The sequence below is a fragment of the Colletotrichum phormii genome (assembly GCF_030913505.1).
Source record: "Colletotrichum phormii strain CBS 102054 chromosome Unknown BDP81scaffold_6, whole genome shotgun sequence".
Taxonomy (NCBI): domain Eukaryota; kingdom Fungi; phylum Ascomycota; class Sordariomycetes; order Glomerellales; family Glomerellaceae; genus Colletotrichum; species Colletotrichum phormii.
In genome coordinates, this window is record NW_026851448.1 from 2,227,868 (window position 1) to 2,244,593 (window position 16,726).

At 51.9% G+C, this 16,726-nt stretch overlaps 5 protein-coding genes across 5 annotated transcripts; 4 read left to right on the plus strand and 1 right to left on the minus strand.

The window, feature by feature from the left end:
* Positions 1-1,107: 1,107 nt before the first annotated feature.
* BDP81DRAFT_480108 (uncharacterized protein) lies at positions 1,108-3,939 on the plus strand (the record flags this gene model as incomplete). The annotated part of the gene is made up of 5 exons (XM_060594909.1): positions 1,108-1,146; positions 1,325-2,065; positions 2,156-2,586; positions 2,639-3,455; positions 3,542-3,939. 5 exons carry the CDS (start codon positions 1,108-1,110, stop codon positions 3,587-3,589), a joined length of 2,076 nt encoding a protein of 691 aa, XP_060447833.1. The 3' UTR covers positions 3,590-3,939.
* A 6,250-nt stretch (positions 3,940-10,189) lies between these two features.
* On the plus strand, positions 10,190-11,300 carry BDP81DRAFT_448061 (Di-trans,poly-cis-decaprenylcistransferase; the record flags this gene model as incomplete). The annotated part of the gene is made up of 3 exons (XM_060592251.1): positions 10,190-10,273; positions 10,342-10,753; positions 10,810-11,300. 3 exons carry the CDS (start codon positions 10,190-10,192, stop codon positions 11,298-11,300), a joined length of 987 nt encoding a protein of 328 aa, XP_060447834.1.
* A 36-nt stretch (positions 11,301-11,336) lies between these two features.
* Positions 11,337-12,433, minus strand: BDP81DRAFT_459731 (2OG-Fe(II) oxygenase superfamily protein; the record flags this gene model as incomplete). Its single annotated transcript, XM_060593575.1, has 3 exons — positions 11,337-11,973; positions 12,024-12,286; positions 12,353-12,433. 3 exons carry the CDS (start codon positions 12,431-12,433, stop codon positions 11,337-11,339), a joined length of 981 nt encoding a protein of 326 aa, XP_060447835.1.
* A 446-nt stretch (positions 12,434-12,879) lies between these two features.
* On the plus strand, positions 12,880-14,564 carry BDP81DRAFT_515149 (Met-10+ like-protein; the record flags this gene model as incomplete). Its single annotated transcript, XM_060595851.1, has 5 exons — positions 12,880-12,885; positions 12,954-13,209; positions 13,269-13,370; positions 13,424-13,501; positions 13,550-14,564. 5 exons carry the CDS (start codon positions 12,880-12,882, stop codon positions 14,485-14,487), a joined length of 1,380 nt encoding a protein of 459 aa, XP_060447836.1. The 3' UTR covers positions 14,488-14,564.
* Positions 14,565-15,029: 465 nt separating this feature from the next.
* Positions 15,030-15,688, plus strand: BDP81DRAFT_199029 (uncharacterized protein). The gene has a single exon (XM_060582526.1). It carries the CDS (start codon positions 15,156-15,158, stop codon positions 15,537-15,539), a length of 384 nt encoding a protein of 127 aa, XP_060447837.1. The 5' UTR covers positions 15,030-15,155; the 3' UTR covers positions 15,540-15,688.
* Positions 15,689-16,726: the final 1,038 nt, after the last annotated feature.

A 16,726-nucleotide genomic window follows, 5' to 3' on the forward strand; every position in this document is an offset into this window, starting at 1 on the left:
AACTCCATAACGTCGCCGACTCGGTGACCAGGAACCCTCGTCGGTAGGTTTAACTGGACCAGCTTCCGGCTCCGAAGGGTGGACGAGGAACGGAAGCTAACAGCCCTGTGGGATTTCACAACCGTTACAGGGCTGTGGCTGGTCCATGGTTGATGGTGTGCGGTCCTCATTGGAGGGGAGTAGGTATGCGGTCATCTTAAACCACCCGAAGGATTCTGAACTTTTTTCTTCCTCCTCATGAAAAACCTATCACGATCGCAAGGTTTAAGGCTGAAAGGAAGGGCTTGAACTTGATTACACGCCCCTTGCTCCGAGGAATATGCCCCTTTCCAGACAGTTGGGTAATCAACAACCTGGCTGGCCTTCGTACGGCACTAACTTGTAGCGGGTTGGGCTTGGTCGATGTAAGTCTATCATTGGGCTCCTCCCGAAACCTAGCATCATTCGATGTTGAATAGCCCACGCCCTCGACTCTTGATGCTACCGAGCCCCATTTCCTGCTCGTCCTTCGAACTAGCTTTGTGGTGATGATCTAAAAGATTGCCATCATTGAGAGGTAGAAAGTTGGAAAGAAGCCGGGGGTCTGCGGCAATAGGTTTTTGCACCAATGAATCAGTGCACATACCGTGGCAGCTACCAATTTCTACTGAGGTTCTTAAGATCGTGGCAGTTTTGCAATTTTGAACAATGCAGACTTCGTAATAAGAATCTACTGATCACATATGGATATAGCTCAAAAGGCACAGATAGCAGTCTACGGGCATAGAGTCATATGCAGGCCCAAGTGCTCAAAGCCGTCATAGTATGTCTAGGTAGTAGCTGCGGACCGTGGACCCAATCCAGAGGCAGCAAAAGACATTTGAGATGGCCTCAACGCGATGAATCCAGCAGACATGCTCCAAGTTGACGAGGGTACATTCGGGGAGGCGGCGAAGGCTCGTGCTTCCCGTCTGAGAGGTGCTCTGAACACAACGAGGTGCGAGAAGGAGATGCGGTGTCATGAGTGTCCTTGAAGCAAGTTGACGCTTCGAGGAAGGGAGAAATTTGTGGATAAGGCAAGCAGGGTTCAGAGTACAATGGAAAGCACTCAGCACGTATCGCGGGAACATGTATTTTCCGACCAAAAGCAAATTGGACGTCGGTCAGGTCATTAGTTGGAGCACCGACCAGAAGCTCAAGACTGGATTTACAAGGGATTCCATTTTCAACTTCACCGGGAAGATCTAGTTGTTGAATGAAGAGCGACTCCGTGTCCCACCACATCTTCCAATCGGCAGGCCGGCTGTGCTCATCTCCACGGGCACACTAGGTCAAGATGCAATAGCTACCGCCTCATGATGTGGTGACAGACCTCCATCGTGACCTGGTCCGAAAATACATGAGACATGGCACTGCGATCCGGGAAATTTGGAAAGACTTTGACGCAAGCCAGCGCGCCCAATGTGTCAAGGACGGGGTGTTGGATGGTGTCTTGCTCAAACACTCGAGGGATACTACCTTTGGTGACGTCTACAAGTATGTTCCCGACTGGAATTTGCGCGACTTGACTGAAGGACCCGAACATCTTCTGAACATGCTCGAGCATCGCGCCAAGAAGACACTCATGGAGCAGTATTGTGACGGGCCTAACGGTGGCGCTGGCGATCACGGCATCATTGTTGAGAGTATGCGAACTCAGAATCTCCGCCATGGTGAGCGTTACGAAGACTGTCTCACCATATTCGCCGACGGTTATATGTACGGAAAACCGTGCCATCTAACCGAGGAAGACTTGGAAGGCGTGAAACTGCTGTCTGTTCTTCCTATTCTTCAATCGGTCACCAGGGCGGGACTCTTCATACCCCAAGCTAATGGCGAGCTAGTCTTGCATCGTCAAATGAGCATATTGCAGTCGCTCGATATTCTCATGGACGAAATCTTGGAGCAGGGCTCAAAGACACGAATCACAACTCAGCCCCGGAAGAAGTCCGCTGAGACGGCCACTGCAGCGTTCTCAAAATTGAGCGTCAAGGGATCTTCCGCCAAGCTTTCTCTAGATGACCTCGTCAACGCTGCTCGCGATCAGGTGGCCTCGCAAAAGGAACGCCTATAATTGTACTCAGAACCGATCGTCCTTGCCCACGACGTCAACTTCTGGTTCTTCAGCCGGCCGGAGGTACTTCCGGATGAGAAAGGACGCCGGCTGCCAGTGGTTTCCGATAAGTTCATGAGTGCTAGTGTCTTCGACGCCGTCCATAACGCTGTCAAGGAAGCCGCCCTGTGGAGTTACATACATCAGCTTCTCGAACGTTTCCAAACCTTGAACAAGGACAAGGCCCACAAGACGATTATGCTACAAGAGATAGCCAACGCCGTCCAACTCGCATATGCCTCCGCCCAAGCCCTCTTCAAGCGGCAGATCCAAGCGCACTCGGGCACCCAGTGGTACAAGCGAATGTCCAATGCGTATGACGGCGCCGGTAACGCGCGTGTGACGCTGAAAAGCAACCCAGGCGAATTGACAAGGAGTGATCCTCAGCTTCACTACATTCTCCGTCTTTGTCACCCTGATACCACTGCATCCAACGCTGTCGATTGGCTGAAGAAGTTGGGCGATCTTCACCAGGCTCATCCTGAAGAGCAAGAGAAATTACTTGAGCGAGTTCGAGTTGCTTTGTGACCTGGCCACCACCGTCGCCTTCATTCAAGATGTAATCAGCACAACCTCAGCGCCAGCTCCATCTCGTAAAAAGGGGCAATTGTTTGTCTCTAGATCTCAAGAGCTGGAAATCGAGTTGAACAAGCTCAAGACCGGCCTTGACTTGAGAGACTTTGCTGTCCCCATCGACAAGCTTCTGGAGCCTTGTATGACCGTCGAAGCTCTCAAGACCCTCGACCAATTTGTCGTTGACAATGCGGGAGCCAAGCTCGGTGTGCTTTACGAAGATCTCGTTGACGAATGGTTCTCCGACCTTGAGAACCAATATGGACAGTTCAAAGCCAAGATTGTCCAAGGCCAGAAGGAGTGGACGCCCCTACCGGTGCCAGCCCCCGAGCCGCGAGAGACCTTGGTGGAGCAGCGCAAGCAGAAGGAAAAGACACGTCCGGCTCACGTCTCTGCGTATGAGGTCGGTCCTCAGGCTGAGGCCTCGACTTTAGAGCCGGTTGTTGAGAAACAGACTTTCAAGGTCTCGCCAGCGACTGCCGAGGTTTTCAATGCCTTCTTCAATAAGTCTGAGTCCCGAGGTGCGGTGAACTGGACGGCTTTCGAAGGCGCCATGGCAGAACTCGGGTTTTCGGTTCTGCCCAAGTATGGTTCGGTCTTCACTTTCATGCCGCCCGATACTATGGCGGTCCAGAGGCCGTTCACCATCCACCGACCTCACAAATCTCAGATCGAAGGGTACAGGACGCTGATTTACTCTCGGCGGCTCACACGAGCGTATGGGTGGGACGAGAAAAACATTTTCGGTTGCGTGAACAAGTTTTGCGACGTCCATCGCGGGGAACATGAAGTATCGCGGAGGTACGTGGAACTGGCTAAACTGGATTTGGCGTTTAGAACGATTACTTGCTTGTCCGAAATCCCGACAATGGGGAGCTGAGTTGATCCGGGTACCAGGAGGATCGATAAGTGCGACGAGATGTAGACCAAGAAAGTCAATTGATGCATATCTTTGCGGTCTCAGTGCTTCAACTTGCCAGGGTTGGCCGGACATCGTTATTTTGTGGCCATTGCAAGGACGTTGTTTTCGAATTTTGGTCTCATGTCAGTGAGCAGTTAGTGAGCGGTTGAATCCGGCTGAGAATCCACTGAGATGGCAGCCAGGTCATTGTGGTACCACCAGGGGACATTCGCGCCCGTCGCCAGACCCAGCTAGCAAATGTAGCAGAACGAGTGAACATACGAATGCGTAGGCATCCGCCATTTGGTACTGTTCCATACGATGCAATCAGTGTTCGCGTCAAGCGGTTCGAAGCAATTGATTCTCGTGGACTGATGACCATTCGCTCTGGGTGTTCGACCGTCCCTTCAATGGTCAATTGATGGTCAGTGACGTCAATGGTGGTCGAGTTGAAGTCGAATGTCACGTGCAAATTTCATATATCTTTGGTCTGGCGTTGGCGGGCCGCGCATGGGAAGTGGGTCCGTGGCATGTGCGACTGAGCTCGAGTGTGGGGTGCAGAGTTAGCGCCGAGCGCCGATATCACCGAGCCGCCTCCTTCGGAATTCCGGTGCACACAATGGAAATTCCACACCATGTCGAAATTCGAGCCGCATGATAGCAGTTTTTACCAGCAAGTTGTGCTCGACCTGGGCTTTCCAATGATAACTGTCTCATAATGTCAGGTGCCGGTGTTGCTCGTCTTCTCAACATTGACGTAAGGCATTAATGTTTCTTCCTCATGACACTGGGCAAGCCAGAGCACACAATGAAAAAAGAGGTTCGCGTCGCCTGGAGGCAGTGTAATACCAGGGACACTGTGAGAGGAGCCATGTGCAAGCACAGAGGACTTCTCTCTAGGTACAAAAATAGGAATAATCACGATTGGTCTCCTTAGAGACCTTTCAGAGATTAAACTGAAAAGAACAGATACTACACTTGATCTAAGCCAAAAGGCAAAGAGAGCTAAAGAAGAAAGGAAGAAAACAGGTAAAGGAAGGCCGACAGACTGCACTTATATAGAAATCTGCTGGGCGGTGTTGCGAGGCGCGGATGGGGCGAGGCGGCAGAATGCGTGAGGACACGAGTCATTCCGGGCGGGGAGAAACCTTAGACCGTGTGGATACATGCGGAAATTGGCTACTGACATGTCCAATGAGCTTGTTGGACCAGAGACAGCCACCTGTTTGCCTGGGTCAACTTTCCGGTGAGTTACGCGAAAACATCCACCACGAACAGACGGTCAGCCTTGACAACGATAACCATTGGCTTATTGAGACTTCTTGTATCCACTGTCTTCTGGTTTACCTTGTTGACCGGCTGGTCGATTGCGGTCTATGGGGTCTGGTGGTGGGAAAATGTGACAAACAGAATCCAACTGTTCAAAGTGTTATGCCATCTTGTCATGTACGTTTATGCAAATTTGTGGATGGCACAAAAAACTGCATAACCCAGCTGCCTACTTGCTTGCTTCACCGAACTCACCGGCGCAAGAACATATCAAGTCACTTCATGGGGATGGCGTGGGTGGGTGGTCGTATCAACCTGTCTGTCCGCAACCGTCCGCGATCCCGACATAGATAACTTTTGCTCAGTTGGAAACCCATTTGAGAACTTACGTCATCTCTGCCCAGCGTTATTTAGTTTCCTCTGTGGGCTTTGAATCCCGCAGGGTCGCAGAACCGGAACCTGTGCGGCTTTTCCTTCCGCCAGCCACCCAACGAAAAGCGATCGTGTCCCAGTGTCAACACATAGCTCGTTGGCTCAATGATGGAACTCGCTTCACGTTTCGAATATACAGGACTCGACTATACTACTTTCAATGGGCATACCGTGCCCAAGTGGGCTGAGTTCGAGTGATTAGGTGGTGTATAACCCCGATAATTGCTCCCGAAGGTAAGGGAATCTCATCGTCAAAAGTGACATCGCCTCGCCCACCGCAAATGAACCTATAGTTCATTACCGGCCCTCTTACTTATAGCTATTCCTTATAATGTATTTATATACGCATAGGAATATATTGTAAGAGATAAGGAATGAAAGAAATATAGGAAGGAAAGACGAGGGTAAAAATAAAGAGGATAATAGAAAAGAGGATAGTAGAAAAGAGGTAGAAAAGAGGGATAGTAAAAAGGGATAGTATATATTTATAAGTCTGTTCGAATGAGGATACTTGGAAAGAGCGTACGAAGTTCTGAACCTTCGACCTTATCTAGACCGTCTGAAGGGCTTTCTTGATGGGCAGTGTGGGCAGCCTCGATCCTGGCAGTAATGACAAGTACCCGCATCTTGTATTAAGACATTCGCCTCAGGTGTATGGTATCGTCAGTGTTCGAGCCTCTCCTAAATGCACCGGGAAGTCCGTGACAATATCGCGCCTTATTCAATCAACATTTTGAGCACAAGCTTAGAGAAGACTTGTCCATATTGCCAAACTCTGCGTCGCCTTTCTACTCCAACTAACTGGAGGCCATCTCGGGATCACCAAGCTCAGCAGTGACGCTTGTCGGCTTGGCTTGAATTAGGATGCAGTGCTGCCGTCAGATTCCTTTCCCCAAGAAGGCATGAAACGGCTTTGGAAGCAGGTAGAACGCACATACTGTTGTTCCCCTCCCCCAAGGGCACACCTATACCGACTGATCCGGACGGTGTCGTTCGGCCCAGTTGAGAACCAAGAGCCGAACCTGCCAGTGCCGGAGTGCAACGAAACGGACTCACATGGACCGGTCATTGAGAGCCGGCAACTTCATTGATACGCTCGATGCCCTTCCTCGGATGGAAAGCTTAGACGTTATCTTACCTAAGGCCCATGTTCACCTAGACGTCCGCATCAACTCAAAAGACTATTCCTTGCGCAGGCTCACCCCTATATGAGACACTAAAATACAGAGCATTGCCGTCACGGAGTTCATCTTGACTAGGGTGGTGTCTCCCTCTGAGCCCTTCTCGTTCGCCGTTCGGGCTCGACTGGGTCACCTCCTGGCCATCGAGTCATCTACTAGCACCAAGATACTTATCAATACCGCTGTATGTAGTTGTACCCTAATCGCCGAACATGATTTGAGAGAGAACCTCTATCAGACCGATCACCATTGGTATTCTTTTGAGAGGTATGTAGGATCGGTTTGCTTGCGACACGGCGCCGGATTGCTACCGTCTAAGGCATAAGACTTTCGATTGGAACAGTTCCAAGTGATCTAAGAGTTTCCAATCGCGATTATTTGAAGCTAAGACATGAAGCTAAGCAAGAAAATAGTGAACCGGCTGGCCTCAATGGCTGTCATCTTACCCGTCCTCATCTTACACATCCTCATCTTGGCTATCGTCTTTTCAACTACCGTCATCTTAATAATCCTCTTTTTAACTATCCTTTTTATAAATAACTATCCTTTTTTAACTATCCTTTTTTACTGTCCTCTTTTCTACTAATGACTTCCTAGAAGAATGATGACCTGACTCACAAAGACCCGATAGTCGGCTTGTGAGAGTAAGTCGCAGTTGCTATACGCGCGTGATAAGGATGTCAGGATGTAGACTTGGATGGTTAGTGGCAGGAAGAGAGATAGTTGGTGCGGTGGTCGACTAAAGGTCATCATATGCCTTCGTCTCGTACAAGGCCGCGCATGAAACACTCGCTCGACATCCGATCGGCAAAGCTTCACCTCTCTGTTATCTTCCTGTCGACTGAGAATAGACTTGTGGTCAGTAAGAAGGATACAGGCTCCGTTGTCGAAGCCAGCAGCAAGAGTTGACCGTTGTCGCCGAAAACCTGCGCCTTTACATTGTCGCAAGAAGCGGGTTGCCGGGTCGTGACTGCCTACCACCGTTGAGAGGGCGGCCCGTGAATACCCCTTGATTACGTTCACGCTGCTCACCTTAGCCTCTAAAAAGTATATAGATCTTTGAGATAAATGCGACAAAGTGATTGAATCCTGTTCGAATTTGCGTACTTGCGTTGGTGGCTGGTCGAGTATGTAAAGTACGTCCAGTCGTCATCGGGCAGGAGGTCAGTATCATCTCGGGTGAAACTTTCGGCGAGACTCTGTAACTCATCCTATAGGTTATAATTATCTTTCTCTCTGTTTTCTTCGATGTCGGAATCGTAGCCGCTCGTTGGTGGCGCAGATCCTGTCTCTGACACCACCCAGCCGTCTCTGGCCCGTTGGCGCATTTGTTTTGCTGCGCGGGTTCGATCATCACGATCGGCCGGGTCGAGCCCATCTTAGTGGTACGCCGATGGTGTTGAGGCCGGGCGAGAGCCAAAGTCTTATACGTCGGCATCTTCAGTCGTGGCCCCTTTCCCAGGCCTTTTGAGGTATGATGTCAAAGAAATAGACACAAAGTGGACGAGAGCAATTGTATTAGCGAAAACGATAGCAGCAGGGATAGAAATTTGGACATGCTAAGCGATAGATAATCTGTTACCTACCTGGCTGCTCTCATTCACGCCTTTAGATTGTCGACCGGATTCACTTCAATGCAGGATAGAGTGACGCTTTTTTTTACGTTCATCCACGCCGTATTGACCTTTCGACCAAAGTACCCCCCCACTGAGCCCGGAGCCTGCGGACCTGCTAGGTATGCAGCAGCCTCTCTTCTTATATCGTGAGATGCTGGTGATATTGTCAGGATTTCATGCTCATGTGGAGTCCGAACAACCATTCATGCTTTCCGTTCTCTCCTTTCGGGGAACGTCTTCAGAGCGGCGATGATCTTCTAGTTCGCGGCGGACCGCTCTGCGTCACCCAACAGCTTCGGCTTCGATTCGAAGCTTGCCAATAGTGCTCCCTTGTCGCTGGTCTCGCTGTCAGTTCCGGGGAGTGCGAGGCCTAGACCTGCGATCGGCTTCCTTGTTAAAGCTCCTCTGTACCGGAGAGGCCTATTGTCGTCGACCAGGTCCGCTGCCTTCTTCAGTGATGCATTGATCTGGGTTCTGGCAGCCGGACACTCATGATTAATAGCATTCAGCGACGTCAAGAGCACAATTAGCAATGGCAAATAGAGATGGACTCACTGGATTACGCTTGCATGAGACTAGCGATGATAGGGGATCTTGGTTAGGTCCCTGATAGAAGTCTCCTTGACTCGACCGACTCGTAACGCAAGCATATGGACCCATCTTATCAGATAAGATGCATCATCCTGCTCTTAAAGCTAGAACTTGATTTAAGGTGGTGTACTTTGTGTCTTGATTAGCTGCTGGTGGATCTATACCTCCAGTGTTTGAGAACTCACTTGTTGCCCTTCGCAAAGCGGACCATTGCTCGAGGAGCACATAGCTGCCCATAGCAGGAGCCCTTTTCAATCAAACTCTAACGGCAAATCTTTTTGCAGAAGCGTGACCTCCGGATGGGGTGATTCTTCCTGCTCGACAAGCGAAGAAGCATATAGATACCAAGGAAGTTATCCGTGAGAGCACATCTTGGGAGCTCGCGCCGTTTACGATAGCATCCTCGATCAGCGCCTTAGCCCTTCGGTTAATTAGCATCTTCGTCTTTCTATCTTTATTCTTCCGATAATCCTCTCTTACTCTATATTCTCAACCGAATATGAAAAGGGGGGGTGGGGGGATATTTTGAGGAAGAGCACTGGCTTTATAGAGTAGGCTCTCTGTATTTACGATGGGCAGAGGCGATGATACTCCGGCCACGCTTTTGGCCATGGGCACTGGACCAACCGCAAACAGGACCCTATTATTGGTTGCTTCATAGGGCCCCCGAGAAGCTATACTGCCAAGAAGAACAATAATGTCTACTTCCTGGAGTATTTGTCGACAACTGGATCCCCTTCGAAACACCAGCGTCTTGCAAGAGACTACGAGACCGTAGTGTTGTAAGTGACGACCTCGAGAGCTTATGAGTCGCCAACAGTTGACTCACTTTGTCTTGCGATCAAAGCCATTCGCGCGTACCTGAATGGGTAAGGTACATGTCAAGCCAACGCTGTTGGCCCCGGCGTCCCGGAAGTGTGCTCAACTTTTATGGGTCTACCGGAGCTTGTACCGGCCGCTGCCACCGGGTGGCTGGAGTTCTTAGACCTTGCCTAATTTGGACAGAATACGTACCTTTTCTCGCCCTGCCACACGCCCCACGGAAGAGAAAGATTGGGGAAAGAACACCTCAGCTGAGCCCTCAGCCACGGGCAGCTTTGCTGGAAGTAGCGGCGCAGCATCCACTAGGAATCCACCAGCCCAACCATTGTGCCAATGTCGTATTACCGCGTTGCATCTGTACTCAGTGGGAATCCATGGCAGCCGCTGAACCGAACTGAATCTGGGCAACAAGACCAAACTTCGACAAGTTTCCTTCGCCCAAAGCCGTCGTCATCCTGCCAAGAACGAACGGCAAACTGCGAACACACGCCGCGTACGACGTAAACCTGTTCATATATCCCACTCAGCGCATAGCTACTCTCGCGCCAACTTTTACATCGGCTTTTCCCTCCCTCTGCTCAACAGATTTCCTAGCATCCCACCTTGCAGCTTCACGCCCACGACTGCGCTTCCCGACTGATCGCGCCGAGAGACACCACCAACAACTTACAGCATGCCCAGTACGAGGGTCCGCAAGGTCTACAGGACCGACGATGTCGTGGACCTCAAGGACGAAGAAAAGGAGCAACTGCTCGAGGTACGTTGAGCTACTCGTAATCCCCACGCCCAAAGCTCGATCGTTAGCTGACAGCTTTGCCCCTCCAGAGCTACCTCCCAGATGGCCCACCTCAAGACACACGACGACAATGGCGCGACGATGATATTCCTCCCAAGGGCAGGTTCGGCCTGAGACGCACCCTCCGCTCGAAACTACACCTTGCGATTTACACAGTTCTTCACGCCATTTTCTCTCTGTACATTCGGATACGACAAGCATGGCACCTCGTGTGCTACCACATATCCTCCATCATGTTCTACCACCACCGTACCCCGGAATACATTGAGCGGGACGTAGTTGGTCTGAAGAAGAAGCCGAAACACCTCAGCGTCATACTGAAGCGCGAACCGAGTGGAAGACACGGAGCGGAGTTGGAGAGATTGGTCGCCGAAGCGGCCGAGATTGCCGTGTGGTGCGTCTGCGCCAAGATTCCCGTCTTGACGGTGTACGAGCGGACAGGTAAGCTTCTGATTACACGCGTGTATTCTATCCCGTCACTGACTTTCCCTCTCCAGGTCTTCTGAAGCATTACCTCCCTCACCTCCAACAATCCATCATCCAGAAGTCGCGGTCCTATTTCGGTAGACACCAGCCAGCCTTGACCGTAGCCATGCCGCACGCCGACGACGTCCTTGAGTCCCCAGCTCACGGCGATTTCGCGCGCAACGACCCAAGACATCTCAAAGTCCTCTTCATCTCCGCCGAGGACGGGCGGGAATCCATGGTTGATCTTACTCGCACCTTGACCGAGATGTCTCAAAAGGGCAAGCTCCACCCCCGTGATATCAGCACAGATCTGATCGACGCAGAGTTGTCCGAGGGAATTATGCCGGAACCCGATCTGCTCATTTCATTCAGTCCTTATGTCGACCTCGATGGCTACCCGCCCTGGCCCATCCGTCTAACTGAGATCTTCTGCTTGCCGGACAATCAGGGTGTCGGATATCAAGTCTTTTTGAGAGCGCTGGTCAACTTTTCCAGCGCACAGTTCCGCAAAGGCAAATAGAGAGGTGTTCAGGTTGCGTATACCCCATGAGAGTTGTCATGACGTTCCCTTGAGCTGGTCTTTGGCGGAAGATACCCGCATTTCCCGCATCGTTTTGTCCCACCGATAGACAGGTCCGCTTCCAACGTTATAGTTGTAGTAATTTTCAGTTCCTTCCTTCACCATGGCTCGCCTGAACGTGATGTTGATTCTCCCACCGTCTTCTGCGTTCTTACCTGTTCGTTTGGGTATTGAGTGAAGCCAGTTCGACTGAGTACGCCCGCGCATGAGAATCATATCGCCACTGGCCAGGGGCAACTTGATCTGTTTGGGCTGCGGTCTATCCTGATGCTCATCATCTGGAGGTATCGGCTTGTGTTTCATGAGGAAGTCCCTCCTCGCGCCGAGGGAGAAGGAGGCGATGGCTGGATCGGGACCAAGAAACCTCTCATCGTCGCTGTGGAAGGAGATGCTGTCTGTGCCTGAAGCGTAGTAGTTGACGAGACAGAAGTTGAACTTGCAGTCTGTTGCTGTCTCGGCCGAGCGACGAAGGTCATCGAGACATTTGGGGATTGGCCGCGGCGGATACCTCTGGTACAGCTTGTCGACAACTTTGAAGCCGGATTTCTTGTCTATGACGGAACCATCATCGTCAAATCGGGATGTGTCGTCCAAGCCAAATACCGTGGTGTACCTGTTCATGTGAGTCGGTGTGATGCGCCCAAGAATAAACGGCCTGCTTACCGTGGTGTGCGAATATGAGTTTGGAAGACACCCCTCTTGATATCGTACTCGACTCGATAGAATGGTAATTCGCAGCGCAGAAACTCAAAGAGGTCCTTGGCCAGGTACGAAGGAATGTACGGCTCAAAATATACCAGATCGAGGTCTAGTTGATCATTCATATCTTTACCTGGGCGGGCAGGAAGTGACGAGAGCTCTTTACTGATTCTTGAGGGAAGCTCTGAGATGGGTATGGGATAATTGGCGTGAGTGGACTGGCCGATCTGATAAAGATGAATTCCTGTTAGTAGGGAGTTTACCAAATGCATTGGAGCTGTAACCGAACATACGGTCTCAGTTGGCTCATCTTCCTTGCGTGGCTTTTTCACAGATGGCGCGAAGAAGGAGTCTAAGGTCCGCTTCTTCGACATGATTGATAAAAGGCTTCGGGATAGTAAGAGGTGTCGTGTAAGTTGAGGACGAGCGTGAGTGAACCGGGGACCGTTGAGCAGTAGCCACATGAACTGAAAGCTCTAACCAATCAGAAGTAGCCGATATTTTACTCTGAACCGAACACAACTCTGGATATGAACCTTAATAAGGGACAAGGTCCACGGCTATCACGAAAGCTGAAGCGAAGTACACTGATCTGTCCCTTACATTCCTCAGAGAGATGCCTGTCGACCAATCATCAATGACGCTTAGATCGCGAAGCTCCAGTGACATCACACTGTGGCGCCAAACCCCACTCTCTCACCCGCAAAACCTCAGCCTCGTCGATACGCCACATCCGGGAACCCCTGCCCCTCAGCCCTAGACGGAGTTTTTTCCTCAGCCTTGCCCCTCCATGACTGTGCCCAACCATCGACTCATCAACATGGCGGTAAGTCGAGACCCCTGCACAGCCGATCAGCCTTGATAGTTGAATATCGTGCTAATATCATCCTGAAGAATTCAAACTCCGATATGATTAGCCTCCGTGCGCCTCTTGCCCGCGCGGCCACAATTCTTGACCGTTCCCTCTTTTCCAAAAAGCTGGAACTTGCTGCCGCTACGGTCAAGGACCCCCGCAACATCTCCAAGTACCGCAAGCAGCTGGAGAAGGGCAATGAGCTCCTCAGACTCGACCGTTTGGACTCGTGCAGGACTGATCCCAAGTCTTCAAATTTGAAATGTCTTTTGCTGCGACCTGGCGTGAAAGCTGATAGTATGTGCCCCGCCGATGCTTGCTACATGTCTTGAACCTGTGACTAACACGGAACCCAGCACCGACGACATGGGGTCCTGTCTTCCAGGAGGGTATTAAGACTGGAGAGTTGGATGTGGTTCCTTACGAGCTGCAGCTCGACTATGACTACTGGAGCTACCGTGAGTGTGATTTGTCCCGAACAGCAAATGGGACTTGCTAACCCCTGACGAAGTTGACGTGATGACATCCATCTTGCCCAAGGAACTTCACGTAGAGATCCCAGTTGGATTCAATACGGCTGGACATGTTGGTATGTTGCTCGGAGCCACGCGGTGAAGCCGGCCACTGACCCTCACAGCCCACCTCAACCTCAAGGAACAGTACCTCCCCTACAAGAAGATCATCGCAGAGGTCATCCTTGACAAAAACCCCAAGATCACCACCGTTATCAACAAGGTGGATGACGTCGGCGGCAACTCAGAGTTCAGAACATTTGCGTACGAGGTCCTCTGCGGACCCGAGGACATGAACGTCGAGGTCAAGGAGAACGACTGCGTCTTCCAGTTCGACTACTCCAAGGTGTATTGGAACAGCAAGCTCGAACCGGAACACACAAGGCTCATCGGCATGTTCAAGCCGGGAGAAGTTGTCGCCGATGTCATGGCGGGAATCGGACCTTTTGCCGTGCCGGCAGGAAGGAAGGGCGTCTTCGTCTTCGCCAACGACATGAACCCTGAAAGCTATAAATACCTGAACGCAGCGGTCCAGAAGAACAAGGTCCAACAGTATGTCCGCCCGTACAACATGGACGGCCGCAAGTTCATCCAGGAGGCTGTCCATCAAGTCTACGATGCTTCGACGAAGGGAGAGGGTGCTGTCCTCAAGCCCAAGCAATCGAGAAGCAAGCCCCAAAACCCGCCCCCTCAGCCGAAGCACATCCCGATCCCTCCTACAATCTCGCACTTTGTCATGAACCTACCAGCTTCGGCTTACACCTTTGTCAACCACTACAAGGGAATCTACCGCGGACACGAGCAGCTCTTCGAACCTCACACGTGCGCGAAGCTGCCCATGGTCCACGTCCACTGCTTTGCCCTCAAGAGCGACGACGAGGTACCCCTGAATGACATCCTCGAACGCATCTACGCCGAGATCGGCGTCAGATTCAAGCTTGGGGACGCGGACAAGCAAGGGGAGATGACTATCTACAACGTGCGGGACGTGGCTCCGAAGAAGCGCATGTTCTGCGCGAGCTTCCGTATCCCTCCCGAGGTCGCCTTTGCGACGGAAAGCTGAGATTCGCCCGCTCGGTTTTCAGAATCGCCGCCCCCGCAGGCATAGTTCGATGGCACTGTCACCGAGATGGACGTGTCGATGTCCGCTTGGTGACAACCTCTCGGTGACACCTTTACCCGGCGACACCACTGTCACTCACGCCATACGGGAAGCATCACCATCCTCCACGGCCGTGACCGATTTCCAACCGCGTCCTCCAGGCCTTGGCCAACCCCGCCTCGCTTCGCCCAACTTGCAGCCGGTGTAAGGCTGACAAAGCTCCCAGGAAAGAGCTTTTCAGCGCCTTTCGTATATCTGGTGTACCTAGATGAAGGACTTGCCTGATCGACCGTCGTGCAGGAGAGGGGGCTGGCCGGCAGAGATAACGTACGGCAACCTGACGGTGTCGTGACGGGGAACCTGGCCACACCTTCATCAAATGCGGAGATTGAAGAGGTTGCAAAGTGAAGAGAAAAGAAACAACAACAGGAGATGGCGGAGGAGGAGGATGAGGAGGAGGCAGGTCCACCTCGTCTCGACTCGTCGTGTCTGGGCGACTCCAGCTTCGATACCAACCAATACCCACCTCCAATCGCACATTCCTATATCTGCCCCCCCGATACACCTGCAATCATGACTACTTGCTTCCATCCCAGTTATGCATATGCGCGTCCCATCCCCCTTCATCTATGAACCCTGGAGGTAGTGGTGGGTGTCGTTGTCGTCGAACGCCAAAACCACCACAACGTCCAGCATGTGATACCGCCTGCCCAGGCCCGCCCAGTCCAAGGGTTCGGCGTGGTCGAACCGTCGAAGGGGCAGCCCCTTCACCTAGACCGAGCCTCCATCTCGCGACGCCGTGCGACCCCATCTTCGCAACCACCCCAGTCCCGCCCAGCCGAAGCTCGACGTGCATCCCGTTCGTCCCCGGCCCCGTATCGCCCCGCTTCTTCTACTTCTCCTTCTACTTCTTCAAGCCATGGCTTGGTACAGCTACACTCACACGAAACGCGTCTCTCTTCCTCTGGTGTACTTTCAGGCGCCGCGGCGGCTGCACCATGACATGTAGATGATGACGAGGGGTTTTGCCCCGGTGAAGCGGGGTGTCGCCCAGAGGAGGGCTCGGCAGGGCCTAGAACGCGAGGAGGCCCGGCTCTCTGTGGTTGTCCCATCCCACCACCTTTCAACACCTACTGCGACCTGTCAAAGCTGTATGCGTGTGTGCATGTCTTATGGGTCTCCTTCTTGTCAAATTTGCGACAATCCGGGGATATGTCTCAATGGGCTGTTCGTGGTGTGTTCAGCGTACCACGAGTAAACCAGTATCCTTTCGACCTCTCAATACATCGAGTCCTTCCAACACCATAAACAATGTTCTCCGTACACACCACACCCAACATTGAGCATCCACATTCACGCATCTATCACTATCTACTAAATCCCGTCGCAGCGGCAGCGGGTCCGCGCCCTGCCGCGGCGCGGCGCCGCTTAGGGGCCCCCTACGTCCCCCTTGCCCTGGTCAGCCTCTCGGGGAGAAGGCGGGAGGGGAAGGGAGGGAACCATTTCTGGCTCGGGCGATAGATATTACTCAGAAGCCAAAATGATATTGCTACCTATTCCCCGAACCAAGATTACCGTTGAGTTGTGAGAAACGTCATTCTAGTCTTGTCTTCGGGGAAACCCACTCCCTATCGCGCTCGTCATTGAGAGGTTCTCTCTCCACGGGCTCCAATAATCGCACTCTCATCCAACCGTAGAATTTCTCGTCGCAATGTCTATATCGGTTTGCATAGGTACTGTGGGTACCCCATCGTATGCATGACATGAGGACAATCTAGGAGATAGGGAATAGAGAGACAGCGTTCGCGAGCGTGCAAGTATCTGTAAAAAGGACTGGGAAAATGGGGCATGGGCACGAGGCATGGCGTGCATGCTGTACGATGTACGCCCGTAGAACGCATACCGCGACGTTGCAGTATCCCCCGGGGCGTCAGCAACGCCAGCGAAGCACATATGCGTGTAAATCTGTGGCTGTGTATGTGTATGAGCTTCAGCATACTCCCCTCCAAAGATCCCAATTACAGCATAGGTACAGATCTGAGCCGTTTCACGATTCGTCGCATATGCCGCCCAGATAACTTGGACGAGTGACATTCCGAAGCCATATGAACGGTCCCAATTGACCAACGTATAGACATGGTTACACAAGTTAAGAGCTGTACCTAGAGAAGGGAACTCCGTATGCGCCAGCTTTTCGCAG